The following is a 19,460-nucleotide window of genomic DNA, read 5'->3' on the forward strand; positions in this document are numbered from 1 at the left end:
TTACTGAATATTCCATGGCAGGATTCACACAACACACTTAACCAAAACCAAATAAGCCACAACCGAAGTTAATCCTATGTGTAATCCCAGCCTGTTTGTCCATCAAGCCCTGAACTATTTTAATTGTTAGATGTCTCAAGCAAAAAAGGATTTTGCACAAAGTACAAATGATGATTGAACATAGGGGCATCCTCCATGCAAAGCATGTTTTCAATCACTACACTACCATCTCCCTTCATAACATCAGAAGGGATATTAGGTGTTTTATTCTAAAGGTCAAGATATGGTTTAGGCCAGGGTTCCCCAAAGTGGTCAATACCAACCCCCAAGGGTTGATGGGACTATCCAAGGGGCTGATGTTGTTGTTGTTGTTGTTGTTCATAGTAATATTAGTTAAAGTAGTATTTATTCTCGGGTAGCCGGCTCAGGTCGACTCAGCCCTCCATCCTTCCGAGGTCAGTAAAATGAGCACCCGGCTTCCTGGGGAAGGTGACAGCTGGGGAAGGCAATGGCAAACCACCCCGCTCTATAGTCTGCCAAGGAAATGTCACAAAAGCAGCATCCCACCAAAGGGCCAGACATGACTCGGTGCTTGCACAGGGGACCTTTCACCTCACAGTATTTATTAAATTATTCTTATATAATAAATGTTGGGGGGTCGATGAACAATCTGAAACTTCATTAAGAGGATGATGAACTGAAGAGTTTGGGGACCCCTGGTTTAGGCAGTATATTCTAATTTATCATGAACACACTGAATCCACATATTTATAAATACTATAACCCAATTGCTTGTGCTGTAGTTTCCAAGTATGAGATGCATCATGTTAGAAAATCCAGCACTTTTTTCACCCGTCCTTCTGCCTCCAACTCCACCTTTTCATTCAGGTTGATTATTGCAGTACTATTATTTCTGTACTCCATATTAACTGTTCCGATATGTGTTCTGAAACCTGCAGTGCTTTTGGTAAAATCAATTATAAATTACACTTGAATGAACTAATATAGTGGATTCTCCCTCCATTTACTATATTACATTCTCTTAGTATCATCTTTGCAGTGAATAATCTCCATGGATGTTTGTTGTTAAGACATGTATATAAAAGCATATACAACCACATTTCTCATGCTTACAATTTCAGGTAAAATTGTGCATCCATTAGACCTGTTCACTTGCACTTGAAATAGAACCACATTCCAGTTTAAAACTGAACATTACTGCATATTACTTTAAAATTGTTAGGTTAATTTGGATTTGAACTTTTTAAAAAAGGCCACAGACTTAGCTGCCTTATCAAAACCTGGAATCTTTTTTTCAGAATATTAAATTGTAAGCAGGCACTGAAATAATGAGACTTCTTTCTCGTTAGGGTGGGTATCACAAAATGTATACTATTTTACTGATGTAAAACTTATGGTGTAGTGGTTTCAGGCTAGAAACTGGGAGACCATCAGTTCTAGTCCTACCTTAGGCAAAAAGCCAGCTGGGTGACCTTGGGCCAGTCACACACTCTCAGCCCTAGGAAGACAGCAATGGAAATCCACTTCCAAAAAGCCTTGCCAAGAAAACTGCAGGGACTTGTCCAGGCAGTCGCCAGAAGTAAAAAACTGACTCGAAAATACACACACACACACTTTTCTGTGTTTATCCTTTGTCAAATTCAGAATTCAGGGAAGACGTTGGAAGATAACGTATTTACATAGTAAGTGGCAGTAACAGAACCGCATAAATCTTATCTGTCATAGAAATAAATTGTTCTGTTTGTGACCACTAGGTGTCCCTAGTGTTTCTTTGAACTTTTGCTTAGAAATGATGCAACTTTCACAGTATTATTATCCCTTTTCCCTCTTTCGTCAAACTTCCTGTAATACCTTTGGACCCGGAAGCTCAGTGGAGTGATAACTCTTTCAGTGATCGGTTTGGTGCCTCTTGCAGTTAACTTGTTCTCGAAACTTCACCAAGGAAATAACTTGGTAAGTTTTACACAGACCTTCTTCCTTTTTTCCTCAGCAGCATCCAAAGCAGCCAATTCACTCTTGAGAGTGGATCATTGCAGTTATTGTGAAGCAAGCTGAGTTCAGAGAAATTATCTTCATGTTTTTTCTCTAGCTTACTTTACTTTGGACTCCATATTATATTGCAGTCTACATAAAAAAACCGCAGGAAAGAACTCCGGCAGGTATGGCAAATTTAAAAAGCTGCTGTCTGTTGAAAAGTGATTTGGTTCTTGATTCTTCCCATGTTACTTTCTTACAAGATGTGTCAACTAGAGACATAAAAAAGATCCTGGCCACTTGCATTAAGATCCAAAACTTCTGTGGGACTCCTGTTCCAGTACTGCACGTCTCAGGCAAACATCTTTATTTCCGATTATTTAATTTAATTTATTTAATCCAATTTCGAGGCTGCCTGACTCCTCAATGACTCTGGGCCACTTGCAAACAAGAGGAAAAATAAAAGAGAACATAGATGACCAGAAGAACCAAATGAAGCTAAACTAAAAGGGCTCTACAACCCCCTCTCCTGAGATTGCTTGTATCTCTGGAGAATGAAGACTCATTTGCTCAGCTGGGAAATGGACATTTCTTGCAGTTCTGTCTCGTTAGGAAGGTTTCAGAGTGTTTTAAGGGGTTAATAAAAATATATTGTTGGAAAGGATACTGTTCTTAAATGTTGTTGTATCTTAATGCATCTCACTGTTTATGGCATCAGTGTCCATTCTGACCAGTTCCCTGTGTTCTGGCTTTTGCCTTGCGACGAGCATCCTGCAGTTGCTCATGGTCTAAATTCAGACAATATACGTAACTCAATCCGCTATCCAGTCATTATCAGTGGATCTAGGAGCCCCCATTCTCCACTGGCTTTCTCTGGTCCAGGTTTTGTGTATTCCACAAGCCCTTGTGCCAGAAAAGTATTGGCAAAGCTTTGTTACACTATTTGCCTATTCGTCACTGGCTAGGCAGGCAGAAGGGGTTGTGTCTTAGGCCCTGCAGCCAGTCAGTTGTAAGGGTATGTTTTATGGTTGCCAGTTCGGGGGCATCAGTCTTGTGTCAGAGCACCTTGTTGCTGGCTGCGTTGGTATCCATCTTGTTTCATTCAAGGACTGAGCGGCTCAAATCTGAGCATTGTTCCACAGCTGACTGGATTTTCAGATTTGCATAACAGCTCAGCAGGTAGGAACATGTGAGTAACAGATTTGAATTAAATCCTGCTCCCCTACTAAGTAGGTCAGCAGTTCGCATGACGTGCATTGTGTTAATCAAGCATCTAGAGCAGACCCAGCTCTATTTTTATTGCAATTTTAAAAAAAGAATTACAGAGAAAACAATATACAAAACAATAAAAAAACAGAAATATACATACATCTAACAATTTAGTTATTAAGTTATAATACCAAAACAGACAAAAGAAAAATAAACAAAAAATATAACTAAGAAACAGACAAGCAAAAAAAAGGGGGGACCCTCAGAATGAACATGCCAAATTAATACAAATCATCTAAATATATCACATATACATTTAATTACAAAAAATTATTTATTCTTGTAAAATACTATAAAATCAGTGCTAAAGGGAAACATATTGAGTCTTTTTTATTACAGTGGTAGAAAAATTAGCCTTTTTAGAAATCCGTGTTACACATTTCTTGAATCCAGTCTTTGGTTTGCATAGATTTAAAGAACGCCCAACTCCCAACAACTCCAATATCCAGAGTAGTAGTACTTTTCGTGTCTTCGGTTTAATTTTCTTAGCTATTCCCTATGCCCAGAATAACCAGTGTTCCTCCAAAATGGCCAGATTCCCCAATTTTGGAATATAATTCAAGACCAGCTCCAATGTTTCCAGCATAAAATACGGAATCAGTGGGGTTCCATGACTCGATCCTTTTGATCCCACAAAGCAGCAAGATGGCCAATTGGACTAACAGCAGCTTCCAGCAAGGCAGGGGCAGAGGGGGGTCAGACCGATGAAAGGCGCAAAAGAGTACCGTGATGCAAATCGCATGCATCCCTTTTCCGCATGCATCGCAACAGGCCAAGCACAAGTTTAGGCCACGATGCTACTTTCCTCAGACAAAAGCAGTTAGAGCCTGTGATCCTAAGAATTAATATTACAGAGTAGGTGTCTTTTTTATATATTGTATTTATTAGATTGATACCCTATCTTTATTTATATAACTCAAAATGGCATTCATAATATTCCTCCTATTTTCCCCACAGCAACAACCTTGTATGATGGGTTGGGCTGAGAGAGAGTGACTGGCCCAAAGTTACCCAGCCAGCTGCTGTGCCTAAGGGAGGTGTACAATTCATGGTCTCCTGGTATCTATTCCAGTTCCTTAACCACTGCACCAAACTGGCTGTCAATATGTATCCCATTTTGGTGACATCTTACACACAGAATTTGCATTCAGGAATGTCCAGTGTTGGCAGTAAAGGAAACAGGTGACTGCATGTTGCTTGGTTTCTCTGGATTTGATTGCTGTACACTTGGTTGTTACGTCTACCCTGGTCCTCTGGAACAGCACCCCCCCCCCCCGAATCTGGAAAGCCCCTTTTCCCGGGGCAAGCATTGAAGACCCAGCCCTTTCAGCAGGCCCTGAGCTGCGGGGGCGGGGGTTGTGTCCCCACTTTGGATATGGACTTGATTGTGATCATCCACTGTGTGTAGGTGTTGCAGTTGCGGAGTTGTTCCCTGATGTGGGTTTTTATTCTTTTATTGGTACTACTCTTCTTTATTGCTGGTTTTGTTTCTTTGTTGCTTCTTTGTTGCTGATTTAAATTGCATTCATTATATTTTGGCAAGCCCCTAGAGTTCCTGTGGCAATTGAGGTGGATTATGGACTAATAAAATAAATAAATAAATATACTGGAAATGATGAATTCAGGCAATCTGAGCCCCTTTTTTAGAATACCAGTCCCACAAATCCTTGCCATTGTCCATGCCACTGGTGCCTTCCAGGACTGAAGTCCAAAAGTAAAGGAGCCTCGATTAAGCATCTCTGTACTAAATTTAAAGAACTGTGGATAAATGGAGTTACAGAATTTTCATTTCTGCAGATCAGTTTTTTATCCAAAGATGTAACAGGTGGGAAAAGATATCTGTTTAGTGATACCCGAGTGGTCTTCCCCAGCTTCTGCATATATTAAACTAACTCCCATAATATAATATCTGGCTGGCCCAGGAGTTGAAATTCAGTATATCAAGACTTTAACACACGGATTGATCTAAAATTATATTAATGGTCTTGTTGATGTCAACCCAAATGTGACAAGACCAAATGATACAAGTTAATGTTCTAATTCCTGAGTTGTATCTCCTGCAGTAACTGTAACCAACCTTTATTACATATTGAGACATCCAGTATATGTTTTGTTGCATTAATCTCATTTTAAGATCACCAGAAACTAATTTCATGTTTGTTAAAGCATTCCTCCATTAGCTAACCAAAGCAGGACATACAGCACAGGGGACTGCAGGATGGCAGCCACGGCCATGTGATCCAAGCCCTGCCCCTTTTTTATGTGCGTCGAGACTTCAATTACATGGTTGCAGTTGTCATCTTGACTTTTTTTTACTGTCTCCCCCTGGATACCCGATTCAGTGTATTTTAGCTGCGATTGTTCATTCTTGAGTTCTAAATTGAAAGCAAAAACTGCCCCCGAGAACTCCTACTCTGAATGCATAGTCTGGTAACACCCCAACTAGGCAGCTGGGCCAGGCTTTTTCCTGCTTGCTTCTAAAATTTTGTTGCGTTTTCTCCTTGTTTGGTACTCATGCCTGCAGGTTTCCCAGAAGATCCTCAAGCGATGGCTGCCACCCAGCCGACAGAGGGAACCATCGTAGTGGGTGGGCAGACTCTGTTCTCCCGCCAGGCTAAGCCTGCCCAGCAGACTCCTCGCTTTTCTGTCCTGCTGCTACACGGCATTCGTTTTTCATCGGAGACTTGGCTCAACCTGCAGACTTTGTCTATTTTGGCAGAAGCTGGATATCATGCTGTAGCTATTGATCTGCCAGGTGGGCCTGACCCTCCATGGGGGGTGGAGATTTGGGCAAAATAAAGGCAGGTGTATGTAATTTGATACTTAAGAACATGTCACCTCACCTGAAGCAAAAATGGGACACAATATAAGAAACCACACATTCTGATTTGTTCAACAAATTGTGGTTAAAAATGAGGCTTCCTGTGATACAAGAACAATCTCAAAAGAATTATTCTCTTTCTCAGACTAATTATGTTAACATGATAAATTATGCTTTTATATTAAATATTTATACATAATACAATGGCCACAAAACATGCATGTTGATTCTAAAACACAATTTAGCTCAATTCAAACTTCGTGCCAAAACATGGATTGTATACTTCCTGGATACTTCAGTCCATTCCCTCTTTCCATCTGCAGTCAGTCAGTAGCTTATGCACACCATAAACATGTTCATTTCTCAGTACTAATTTTGGGTATCCTCTTAGGATTTTTTTCCCTTAATGTTCTTTGTAATTCTGAAATCTGTGGCTACCTCCCTCTTATGCTATATTGGCTACCTTAGAATAAATATTTAAAGAATGTGTAAATATGTGGGAGTATAGATGTATATAATCAGTATTACAGGTAGTCCTCATTCAGTAACAATTGGGACCAGCAACTTGGTCACTAAACGACATGGTTGCTAAGCTGAAAGTCACATGACTGCAATGGGCTTACAATGTTATTTCCCCTTTGGTTGTTAAGCAAAGTGATGTGGTCACTAAGCAAAAAATCACGATTGCGCTTATGATTTTACTTCCATCTTCTCTATTAACTCTGCTTGTCGCAAGCTGGTTGCGAAGCACCAGAATGGCGACCACATGACTGTGAGATGCTGCGATGGTTGTAAATGCAAGGATTGGTTACAAAGTTATTTTTTTAGTGCTGTCATAAGTTCAAAGGGTTCAAAGGGACTGCACGAAACAGTCGTAAGCAAGGACTACCTGTAATGACAATTGGTAGAAGTATAACATATGGAAGGACTTGGTAGTTGTCTCTCTTGACTTGGGAACTCTGGTAAATCAATCTAACATGGAAATAAAACATGGCCCTCCTACCATCCATTAACTATTACAGAGTTATTCTAGTTATTCAAAAATTTAGAGGTGCTTATATGGAACTTCCTACCCAAGGGTATCACATTGATACCTGCTTAATTGACAGCCCAACTCTACTATGTAGCGCATTATACCATCCTAGCTTTTTGTGATTTGTGTGTGTGTGTGTGTTTGTGAGAGAGACAGAGAGAGAGAGAGAGACTGGGGAGGCTTATTCCCTCCTGAAGATGAAACCAAAATCTAGCTATACAAGCTTCTATTTTATTCCTCTTGGACTCTCTCTAATGTTTTTAAGCAAATATGATGCTACAACCACAGGATGCTTTTTGCCTTTATATGTCTAAACAAGGAGCAGACACCTATTTTGTGGCTAGTGAGGGGTGCAGGGACATGCACATCTTCACTTAGTTTTCAGCAGCCAAGAGGTGCTGTAGGATAGTGTAGTGAAATAACCAGAGGGTTCAGGGACAGGATTTTGGTGGTGCTTCCCAACTGGGTCTACCTGGCCACAGTTCTCTACCCTGCTGAAAAGGGTAGACAAAAACATCTTATTGAATGATTTACTGCCAATTTTGATGGTATACTATTGGGGGCTTCAAATGCCACAAAAATGAAACTTGGGCATTGCATGCAGTCCATGAATCCCCTTCACCCCATTTATAATTTATTTTGAGTGCTCATGTATTGCTCAATCTCTGACAGCCCCTTCCTGAATTCCCAGCCAAAATGGCCATTGTCCCTATGAGCTGGGAATGTTGGGAGTTGTAGTCCCCACACATCTGGAGGGTGCCTGGTTGGGGGCGGTTACACGTATGGACTGTCAGTGATGAAGGATGTCTTGTTTCTTGTGATCCAGGATTCGGCCATTCCAAAGATGCTACCGCTCCAGCTCCTGTTGGAGAGCCGGCACCAGGCAGTTTCCTGAAGTCCGTCTTGGAGGCCCTGAAATTTGACCAAGCGGTGGTGATCAGTCCATCTCTCAGTGGGATGTATTCACTTCCATTCCTTTTTCAACACAATCACCTTCTCAAGGCCTACATCCCAGTGGCTCCCATCTGCACAGAGAAGTTCCCACCCACCCAATATGCCAGTGTCAAGGTACGTCAGTCTAAAGAGGAAGGGAATTCTGGAGTCAGCACTGGAGCAGGTCTTCTTTGGAACAAGACATAATTGGAAGGCCTAGGTTGTCTGTTACGCAGCTGGCATTTCACAACTATATGAGGAAAATTTGGAAGTGGGTATCAGGCACAGATTTGTTGTAAACCTCGCAGGAGTTCTTCAGTTGACCGTTAGAGGGCAATGCCCACTGCCTTACCCTCAAACCCAATACTAATAAACAAGGAAACACAGGCCTATATTCAGCCTGTGGAATATTTATAGCTTTGTAAAGACTTGCTAAGAAAATGGACAATACCATTCTAAAAGCATACTCAGATGCAAGGATTCTCTCTGGGTTCGGTTTCATTTTATGACATGCTTTATCACACTAGCAGATAAGTTCCACACCTGCACCAACAGTAACCATCTGGTACATTTAGCATGAATTGTAGTTTTAGATGTAGAAGAATGACAACAATCCCTGCTATAAATTTCTGTGAACATTCTCTGACCTCTAAAATACTGCTCTATAAAGCCTCTTGCAAATGTAGAGCGTTTAATTTGACCGCTGTCCAGATTGCTCTCTTTTGGATTTTAGTCTTTTCTAATATTAGTCTCCAGTGTGTACCTTGCCCTTGCAAATAAGATCTGCAATTTTTTTTAGCTAGGGTGATAGTGTATGGCCCTGGCTTTGATGATAATGGGGATTCCCTATAGTCCTCCTGAATATATCTGCTGCAGTTACTCTGTTTTGCAAATGTAGAAGAGGTTTGTTTTCTTTGCTGAAGATTTGCATTTCTATTGCCACCAGGAAAGGATCATCCTCTTACTAGTAATGATTGGATATATTTATAGCATGAAAACTGGGCTAAGAGCATGCCATTATAAAACAGAGAGCAAGTACAAATTAGCTACATGGTTAATATAGCCACATAAATTAAACAGCAATATGGGAAGTATTTTTCCTGGAAGAGGACACCTCTGTCTCTATTTTTCATGTGAAATAGTTTTTCATTGTTAGGACCCAAGAAAGGCAAACATTTTCATCCATTGATTTGGCCATGCTTGATTTCTCTCCTGCATACAGACACCAACTCTCATCGTATATGGGGACCAAGATGTCCAACTGGGAGAAGTGAGCCTGAACAACTTGAAGAACTTACCTAATCACAAGATGATGATGATGAAAGGGGCAGGCCATGCCTGTTACCTTGACAAGCCAGATGAGTGGCACCAGGGGCTGCTGGATTTCCTGAAGAACATACAGTAAAGAACAAATCAGCCAGCATTGGTCTAACTGACTGATAATCAATGAGGACCTCACCACTTTTTCTAGGGTATACTTCCAAGGTACTAGGATCTCTTCCTGCAGTTCTGCCAGCAACCTGAGTAGGACCCAGGTTGTTTGTGGAGTGTCTAACCACGATACACCTAAAAGTATTAGGAAAAGTACAGTGCTGCATCCAGAACACGTTCACTGATTCAAGGTTCACTAATTGCATAATTAAAATGACCGGCTGCGATTTTTTCTGTTTGGGCCATGAGATACTCTATGTGAAGTCAAATTTACATAACATAATCATTCATAGAAATCTATTGGGATCTGTTGCATGGATATATTGGGAGTTGGTCCTCAGTATCATGAGCTCTTCTGCTTTCCTGTCACTGACTCATAAATGATTTTTTTTTCTCAAAGCTGATTGAGTGCTGGCTGAGATAGATGGTAAGGCAATGGCTGGGTTTAAATATCATATGAACGTATTGTGGTTTGATTGTTGTGACTTAGCACACAATAGAATCTATAGGTTTTTCTATAAGCTAACCTGCACTGACCTCTATTATGTCTTGGTCCTTGTTATATCTTTGTTAGTAGGACACTTTTGTTTTGATGACTGAACATAGCCTTCTCCAACTTGATGGCCTGCATGTCTGTTGAGTTTTAATTTCCATAATTCTCAGCAAGCATGGAAACTGTGCTAGTTAGGATGTATGTGAATTGATATCCATTACATCTGGACATCAAGTAGCAGGTTTGAGGAAAACTAGACTACATTTTATTCTGTTTTACCCACATATTTTTACATAAGGATTGGCTTCTTCTGGATGGAAGAACTGCATATTCTGTTACAAGGAGCCCTAGAGATTTTGTGAAGAGCAATTATACTGGGGCAGAACATATGCTGGCAACATTCTCTAACTTTAAAGAATGCTATACAGTATTGGGGGACAAATTCTTAGCTTTCTCCTGTTTTTGAAAAAAAAAATGACAAGGTATGTATGTTACATGATACCTCCCCTCTTGGAAGCCTGGCTTAAAGGTTTAAAAAACAGTTGGGCGGGCCACTGAATCAGAGCTGTGTTTAACCATAGCTACCAAACTAGCATGATTCCCTGGATAGTACCTATATAGTCAATTTAAAGAGAAACAACATTGATCACACTTTATGAACAAGAGAGAGTAAGCGTTGCATTTCTTGTTCCTTTGCTCTAGAAATATAATCAAAGGGAATGCAGACTTCTGAGAATAAGGTTGCAGCAGGAAAGTTAATAACATTAGTTGTGCAGGTGCCTGGATTTCTGGTGAGTTCCTGCTGTACCAGTTTGATTATCAAAATGTATTCATTTGTAATCAAATAAATCTGATTTATATCTGTTTTTATAGTGATTCTTTTTTTAATCTAAATACACCATACTTCTGTGAATTATATTTGGAGCAGATTTACAACAAATGTGTGAAAGACTGGGAATAATATTTGGTCTGCGTGGAACTAGTTTTAGCATTACCTGATAGCCATACTATTCTACTTTTTTCAAAACAAAATTAAATATGGCCTATAAGAGTATAAATCAAAGATAGATTACATATCCATTAATAGACATCAACATCATAAATAAAAGTCTAATCTACCACTTGGACAAAAAAATTCTAGAAAATACTTTTGCCTTCTTAAAAGATCAGAAAAGTATCAGCAGGATTGCTACTAAATTCAAAGCATGATAGTCCGGTTGTAAGCAAAAGGGTCTCACAGCCCAGGAAGCTAAGCATCTGCAGAATCTTAACTAGGTGGACTTCAAAATTAAATTTAGCCTCAGGCAGTATAGATCTAAAATTTTAGGAAGGGACAAAAACTAGGCTTGATTGCATTGCAAATTTGCACAATGTTGGAGGGGAAATGTGTGGTGTAGCAAGTAAGGATAATTAGAAGACTGTGAGAGGTCCCTGTTGTTTTACTGTATCACAGGGCTTCTTTCTGGTTGGTCAAAGCTTCAGCAGAACAATGGGAAATCATACTGTAACAGAGAGAGTGAACCACTAGCCCTCTAAGATCTGACTGGTTTATACTTTCCATTGTCCCTAATCATTGCTAGGAAGGACTGATGGGAGCTGAAATGTAACATTTGGAATGCCATCTGGAACAGATGCATCTGTCTTATACAATACCAGATTATCTAATCAGGACTGGGATCTTCTCTGTGTAGAGCAAAAGTATGCAACATTTGGGATTAAAAAGGCACACTGGCTTTCGAGTGGTATGTGGGGACTGTACTGCAAAATGTAGATGGGTTCAGGACAAAAACTTGCATTCCTTTTAAATGTAAATAAAATCAAATTAAAGCTGTTACCATAATTACTCCTTATGTATTTAACAACTTTTTCCTTCTGTCATATTCCAAATTACAACATGATGGCAATTTTGGGATGGGCTTCAGGAATTGCCTGCAAGACTTTCTAAACATCCAACCCTCAGACTGCATGTGCCCTGCCTAAGCTGAGGCTGACATCACTGCACTGTCCTTTCCCTCACTGCATATACAGTCTAGCTTAATACAATATAAAAGAAAATGCCAGCTCAGCCCTGGTATAAAACCACAAGTAGATTCCTTTAAACTGCTAGGGGATTATTACATTAACAACCAAGGTGAACAGATGGGAAACAGGTTAAAGATGGCTATTCCTGAGCCACCTGGCCTTGTTCCTTTGTGCTTGTTTTCCCAGATGGATCCTGGACAGATGGAGCCAGCATTAAGAAGTAGGGAAGAAGACAGTAATTGTCACACTGAGCTCTGAGTAGCTGAAGGCTGGGATGGCTGTCAAGCATCCAAGTTTACCCTGTCAGACAGAGGATTTGTTGGCAGAGGTTTGGCCAGCCCTGAGGGGTCTTTATCCCACAGCCAGAGACATCCCTTGAAATCTAGGATCTGGGGCCCTGGGACTGACCGTGCTTCAAAGTGCACTGGCATTTCTATGAAGCTGAGACATTTAATGCTGAAATGTTGTGGTATGAAAACACATCAAAGCTACTGGAATGTGGAGTGGACTCATGTGCAGGGGCATCAGTGTAAAACGAGTAACTGATGGAGAAGGATTCAAGTCCTACAAAACCAACCACAGCTCTATTGGCCAAGAATATAATCTGCCATGGCAGCACCACTTTTAATGCATCTTCAAGCCGAGAGATGCCAGGGCTTCTGATTTCTGGCCCTCCACGTGTTGCTACACTATCTTTCCAGCCAGCTGCCATAACTAAACTGACCAATGGTGAGGGATGCTCGTAGGTATAATTTAGCAATAACTAGAGGGCCAATGCCTTTCATTGCATTCAAAGTATTCTGCAAGACTTAATGTCAGAGGATCTCAAATCTGCCTTCAAGGTGTCTATTGAGGTTACAACTTCCAGAATCTCAGCAAGCATCACTAAGAACTATTTAGAAAAGGAGCATGGCTAGAAAATGGTTCTACAAATCACTATTCATCTGTAGCAAATTATCTCTGTGACAAGGCAGGCTAGTTTTTATAACTGGAGAGACTAATGTTTTGCTTCTCTGCACTCCTAGTTCCAGGCCTTTGAACAAGCTCTCTTATGCTTAAACAATAAGAAATTATTTTATTTCATGGTAGTTCAGTGTAGCTTATTGTCTTGCCATCCAGTCTTTGATCCTGCATTTGAATCTACTGTAGTAATACAGATTTTTCCGTTTATTTTATAACAAAGCATGAGAACATGGACAAAAACTTATCAACCTCTTTTTTGTATTTCCAAGTAAATCACTTTTGTAAAGTTGGATTTTAGTAGCTGCTAAAAAGTAAGGTTTACTGGCTGGATGAAAATGCGGCTGTTTTTACTTTAGCTTTTGAAAGGGGGAGTGCACTATAGAAAGCCCAGTTAGGCTTTCATTCAGTCGTTCATTCCTGAATGTCCTAACATGGTGCTGAGGCTGCCATGAGAAGCACTGGATTATTTCCATATAAATATAAATAACAAAAACAAATCTACAAAGATTCACCCCCATCAGTAATCTTTGCCCTAGTAAAAGCATGCTGCCTACCGTTCCTTTTTTTACAATGGTGAGTCCTTGTTTTCCTTGGGAGCACATTGCATTCAGGAAGGTTGATATCCCATGAACAACACCCATCCAGACTCTGACTGCCGGGCCCCTTCAGCTAAGCCCCCACCTGCCTCCGTTCATGGGCACGCACACGCAAGCATGCACACACAAACACATACCTCATTTCCAGCTGCCAGGCAGAACTACTGGCTTTCTACCTTTTTTTCAGTTTAAGGAATCATCTGGTAATATGCTGGTGGTCCACTAAGGAGGAAGTTCACAGAAGAAAAATCTGCCCACTTCTAGCTGTGACCCTAAGTGAACACTTTTCCCATTCACTTCTCAGCTTCAATATGGGGCTATTCCTCATGGCTAAGGTCCTACCTTACAGTGGGTTTGTTGCCACAACAGGTGCTTGGCACCGAGCCCTTAGTATACTCATGAAGCAGGCTGATAACAGCAGCAGTCCCTTCCCCCTCCCCACCTTTGGAGCAGTTGTTGTTTAGTGCATACACAATCTCTTAGGTACTCAGTTGCATCCAGTTCCTCTGTTTGGATAGTTGGTAGCAGCTCACGTTACTGTGTAGCTTTTCTCACATCCCACACCAGCATCACATCTCTCTGCCAAGGCTATGCTGACGACTGCTCACTGGTGTAAGCTGCATTCTTCACTGTGTGCTTCAGATTTCTGTTCAGATTTAATTGTGAGTGAATGGGGTGAACTCTAACCCACACCCTGCAAATAAACATTTCTTTTTCTCCCACTTACGTGTTCAGAAAACATGGGGATGGTATCATGGAAGTATAGGCCAAAACAATGTCTTTGGGATGACAATAGATAGGTTTTGCTCACTCATTACAGAATTCGGATTGAGGAGGAATTTTTTTTCAGGACACATTGATAATCTATCCCCTTGCCATTTTTAAAAAACATACACGTGGACCCTTGATGCACTAGCCTTCCCACGCTGATAGGAAGGTTGTCAAATGAACTGAAAGAACATCTAGTTGCAAAAGTTCATGTGATCAAAGAGACCTGATTGTACAAGGATCTCTATCACACAGACCACCTTCATCATAGCAGTATTCTGTTGACCTATTTAGGCAGCTGAACAGAAGTAAAAAAAATCTGGAAAATGTAAATCCAAATTGCTTCTTTTATGCGGGGAGAGAATGGAAAATGTTGGGGGGAAAATACTTTTTTAAAGTACCATTTACAGATCTAAAGTCAATTTCTTGCTTTACAAACAGTGTCCCCCAGGAGGCACCACATTCCTGGATGTTATTCTATGGGGTTCAACCCCTCTACTGGAAATTGAACTCACAGAACCTCACACTTTAGATGACTCTGTAACATGCCTTAACTTTAGAATTGACACTTTTGAACTTTGGTGTTGGAGAAGACTCCTGAGAATACCATGGACAGCCAAGAAAACAAACAAATGGATCATTCAACAAATCAACCCAGGGTCCTCATATGAGGCACAGGTTCAAATTATCCTGTTTTGGACCCATTATGTGAAGATCTATCTCTCTGCAGAAGGCTCTAACGCTGGGAAAGGTGGAAGTAAAGAGAAGAAGAGGATGGCCAGCAGCAAGGTGGATGGACTCAGTTACAGTGGCGATGAGTGCACCGTTGGAAGACCTGAAGGACCAGGTTAGGGACAGATCGTCATGGAGAAAATCTATCTTTGTGGTTGCCAGGAGTCTACAATGACTTGATGGCCCATAATCAATCAATGACAAGGTCTTGATGTTCAGCAGTTGCAGGAAGGGGTATCTATAAGCATTATCAGAATGGTAATTTTGATTGAACAGATATAAATAAAACACACACACACACACACACACACACACAGAGTCTACCTTCTGTTAAGTTCCCAAAGCAAAGAGATACAGATGTTCTTTTATGTCATGCCATTTATAGGGCTTTACATGACTTCTACCTCTCTAGTTTTACATGGCTTCTAGTATAAATAATTATACACATGCGCACACACACTAATCCATTCAATCATGTCTGATTCTTGGAGACTGCCTGGACAAGTCCCTGCAGTTTTCTTGGCAAAGTTTTTCAGAAATGGTTTGCCATTGCCTCCTTCCTAGGGCTGAGAGAAAGTGACTGGCCCAAGGTCACCCACCTGGCTTTGTGCCTAAGACAGGACTAGAACTCACAGTCTCCCGCTTTCTAGTCTGATGCCATAACCACTGCACCAAACTGGCTCTCAATTCAATATATATTGTATGTCAAAAGTATACAGTTTATTAAAGATATGGTTGACTCATATATCTAAAGGTAGGGTTGTATGAGCGATTTTGCCAAAACATATCAGTAGGAATAGGAATTCAATACAATTTACATAGGTTATTAAGATATAGGAATGTAGATACTGAAAACTAGAATTCAATATACCTCTTTCATAATACCCTGAAGCCCAGCCCGCTTGGAGCAGGGTAGAAACATATCTAAAGAAGCCCCTTTTCTACTGTATTAAACTGATAGCGGCCCCTGAAGGCAGAAATGAATTTCTTCATTGTAAATATGGCTTGTCCTCAACAGAACTCTAATGATCCTGGGTAGAAAAATTGAATAGCATACTTATTTGAATGTAGAGGCTTGCAATCCTTATAAATAAAGTATATCATGCTAGAAAATCAGCTTCTTGATTCAGGAACCTGGTCCTGTATCCTTGGTATTGTCCATGGTACACAAAAAAGAAGGGTTACCAGAGGGGTCACGCTGCCTTTGTACGCTGAGAGTACACTTACACCCGTACCATTTGCGTTAGGTCCCCTTCACCATAGGTACAACAGTGGATCAATCTCTGCTCAGCAAAACCAGCATATAACAGCCTCTTACCTCTTATTATTTCACAGGGCTGAATGTATTTAATTGCATGTTCCCTTCCTTCCCTCCCCGCCCCCCCCCACCCCACCCCACCCCAAGCATGCATTTCTAGCAACACTGGGCAATTTAAGGGATCTCTTGGCAGTCATCTGCTGGCAGTAATACTATTGCCAACAAGTAATTAACATGCATGTATGAACTGATCGCTCCACTCGCCTTTCTTTCTGCGATGCCAGCTAAAATAGATAGGCACATTTAAACAACAATTGCATTATGAGACGATGCTAAGCATCTGAGTTCCCTTCATTACTTCCCTTGCAAATTGTCAGTCCTTCTCTTGCATTTGCTAGTCTGGTGCAAACAGCTGGCTATGTTACAGAACCTGCTGCACTGACTGAACAATTATATATTTAGGTGTGTGAGGTCCCCTGTGACTGCAGCACATGGGGTCATCAGAACTTCTTGTAAGGTAATAAGAATACGTTATGAAAGAAACAAAGAAATTGGGAACTTTCTCACAATAAGAGCAAGTTATCTGCTTAACTTCGTTGCAGCAGAAAAAAAGGGGGGGGGAGAGGCACTTTGCTTTAATACTTTGGGGAAATAATGCATTCATTTGCCTTATGATAAAAGCAATTATCAGTGGAACCTTTTCCCCTAAAGGTGGTGGGCTCCCCTTCACCGCAAATACTGTATTCAATCAGAGGCTGGGCAGATACCTGTTGGGGAAATTTTAATTCCGATTCTTGCCTTGAGTGGATGGGGGTGGGGGTCTCAGTTACCTAACTCTGATTCTAGGAATCCTTCTTTCATGTCCGTGTAATAAATAATTGACCTAAAGGCCATAGAGAACTGCAGCTCAATGGCAAAGCACATGTGATATCAGCTGAGGGTCCAATATGCAGAGTAGGAAGCAAATTATGGAGGGAGCCCAGATCAGGAAGCAAATTATGGAGGGGACCCAGATCAGGAAGCAAATTATGGAGGGGGCCCAGATCAGGAAGCAAATTATGGAGGGGGCCCAGATCAGGAAGCAAATTATGGAGGGGGCCCTCTTCCTTAGACACCCAGGAGCTGCCAGCAGCTAGACGGAGAAATAGCCTGACTTGCTGCACATACAAGGGGGCAGATGTGGCATAGCTGAGAGCTGAATGATAGGCAACAAATGGGTTTCCTTTTCGTCTTGCACTACAGGGCCCGTCTACTGTAAATGGATTATATATTTCATCAGCAATCCACTCTCTTCCTTATACTTCTCTCAGCTGCAGCAGCTTCTGCTAGATGACAGGATTTACTTTCGGGCACCTGTTTTCAGCCAAAGAGTGATCGCATATCAGAATGCTTATATGGCACGGCTAAAGCACTGGTGGTCTCAGGTGAGTTCATGCAATGCAACATCTCGTATTTCCAGTAAGTACATTTTTTTTCATTCTGCTTTTTATTAGGCATGAAAGTTTTTTTTTTTCCAGCCCAGAGCTATTGTTTAATTTAATGCAGGGGAAAGAGCAATCCTCAAATACAGTAGATATCATAATGCAAGCCTATATTTTAGTCTGCACTGGAGCACCGAGACAGGAGTTCAGTGTACTGAATAAGGAGCTGTCATTGAAACAGTCCAGAAACTGTCCAGAGCAAGGATGAAAGGCTGTGAACTCTGAGTAGGCAACCAAAGCATGCTGCACCCTGCTTTGTCAATGTCATGGGCTCCTGGTCTATTTCTGAGCCCACTTCTGTTGACCTTCAGGGCTCTTTTTCACTGCTCCAACAGTATAGGTACATAGCACTTACATACAGTTTTCTCCACTCATACTTTTCAAGTGGAGGAGGCTGTAAGAGAAAGAGACCACTCAGTGGTGGCCCCCAGTTATAGAACAACCTGTCCAGAGAAGCTGCCCTGCATCTGTTTTGGTCCCATTTCAGCTCTAGGTAAAAAACTTTTGAAAGCCCTCCTAATTCATATTAACTTCAAAAACATCTCTGTAACTGGTCTACATTTCTTCTTGTTTTTATTATTATTGATTTTTTTTAAATCAAAGCCCGCCTATAAATAACCAGAAGCAGGGAAAGGGCACGCAGCTTTTAAAGACAACCTATAGCTTTCCTCTGGACTGACAGGAACAGAGTGTTCACAGGACATACTCTGCTAATGGTGCTGGTACTTTCTCTGATATAAGACTGCAATGGCCCTGAGGGTGCAAGAACTGTTTTACCATCTTCCTGAATGTATTCTGCAAAGGCAGAAAGTATATTAAAATGAAACGGCCCTTGTCCTCCTCCCTCCAAATGCAAAATGAATTATTGAAAGTGGCTGGCTGCTTGAAAGGTATATAGTACTTACATACAGCAGCCTCTCCCCAACTTAGTGCCCCCCCGTTTTGGATTTGAATCACCATAATTCCCCACCAACATGTCTGGGACTTCATAAATCCAACCACACTGTGTGTGTGTGTGTGTGGGGGGTAGTAGTTTAGCAGTGTGGAGGAAATCAGGTTGAACTATGCATAGAGCCAAGAGATATATTGGCGGAGGGTTCTTGATCTGGATGGTTGAAAAATGCATAAATGCTAAAGGCAACATCATAAATCCATAACTCACACATTTAAAGGATTGAGTCCATCTTGCTTTAAAATAATCCGACTCACTTTTCTTGCTGGTAGAATTGCACGATGTGCACAACTCACCACAAAGACGCGGTAACCGCACAGCGATCCTACACCGGGGAACTAGCTTCAACTACCCACCACCACCACCATTGCAGAATACAAGCAAGCCGTCGTTTTGTTTTGACAGGCGGCAAGCAACCAAATCCACCTGCGTTTCGTGTAAACAAATCTAGGGAAAAGCAGCGAAAGAGGGAAGATCAATATTGCAAGCGCAAGGAGGGCCAGCCTTCCGCTACCTCCCGCCCTCGCTGGCTGGAAAGCAGGCTAGCGGTGCCCGCTCGCTCACCAGTTTCCAGGAAAAGAATGCAAACTACAACAGAGGAAGGGCGATCTGCATTGCAAGCGGGAGGGGGGAGGAAGGGGGGTGTAATGTCTCTGTCCTTGGCAGATGGTCTTACCCAGTGTGCATTGTTCCTTTAGTGTCTCCTTTATCCA

At 41.3% G+C, this 19,460-nt stretch overlaps 1 protein-coding gene across 3 annotated transcripts; it reads left to right on the plus strand.

Moving 5' to 3' along the window:
• Window positions 1-1,956: 1,956 nt before the first annotated feature.
• Window positions 1,957-10,843, plus strand: LOC134489318 (putative protein-lysine deacylase ABHD14B). Of its 3 annotated transcripts, none has more exons than XM_063291936.1 (4): window positions 1,957-1,974; window positions 5,789-6,019; window positions 7,945-8,186; window positions 9,274-10,843. In XM_063291936.1, the coding sequence occupies exons 2-4, from the start codon at window positions 5,812-5,814 to the stop codon at window positions 9,454-9,456; spliced, it is 633 nt and encodes a 210-aa protein (XP_063148006.1). In that variant the 5' UTR covers window positions 1,957-1,974; window positions 5,789-5,811; the 3' UTR covers window positions 9,457-10,843. The 3 variants fall into 3 exon arrangements, with proteins under 3 accessions (XP_063148006.1, XP_063148007.1, XP_063148005.1); XM_063291937.1 differs by lacking the exon at window positions 1,957-1,974 and adding an exon at window positions 2,051-2,180; XM_063291935.1 differs by lacking the exon at window positions 1,957-1,974 and having other exon boundaries at window positions 5,489-6,019.
• Window positions 10,844-19,460: the final 8,617 nt, after the last annotated feature.

The sequence above is a fragment of the Candoia aspera genome, chromosome 2 (assembly GCF_035149785.1).
Source record: "Candoia aspera isolate rCanAsp1 chromosome 2, rCanAsp1.hap2, whole genome shotgun sequence".
Lineage (NCBI taxonomy): Eukaryota > Metazoa > Chordata > Lepidosauria > Squamata > Boidae > Candoia > Candoia aspera.

Coding starts and splice junctions, on each gene's coding strand:
- LOC134489318 (XM_063291935.1), top strand. CDS start 5,779: ATGCCTGCAGGTTTCCCAGAAGATCCTCAAGCGATGGCTGCCACCCAG. Junction 6,020..7,944: donor TGTAGCTATTGATCTGCCAG/GTGGGCCTGACC, acceptor CTTGTGATCCAG/GATTCGGCCATTCCAAAGAT. Junction 8,187..9,273: donor CCCAATATGCCAGTGTCAAG/GTACGTCAGTCT, acceptor TCCTGCATACAG/ACACCAACTCTCATCGTATA.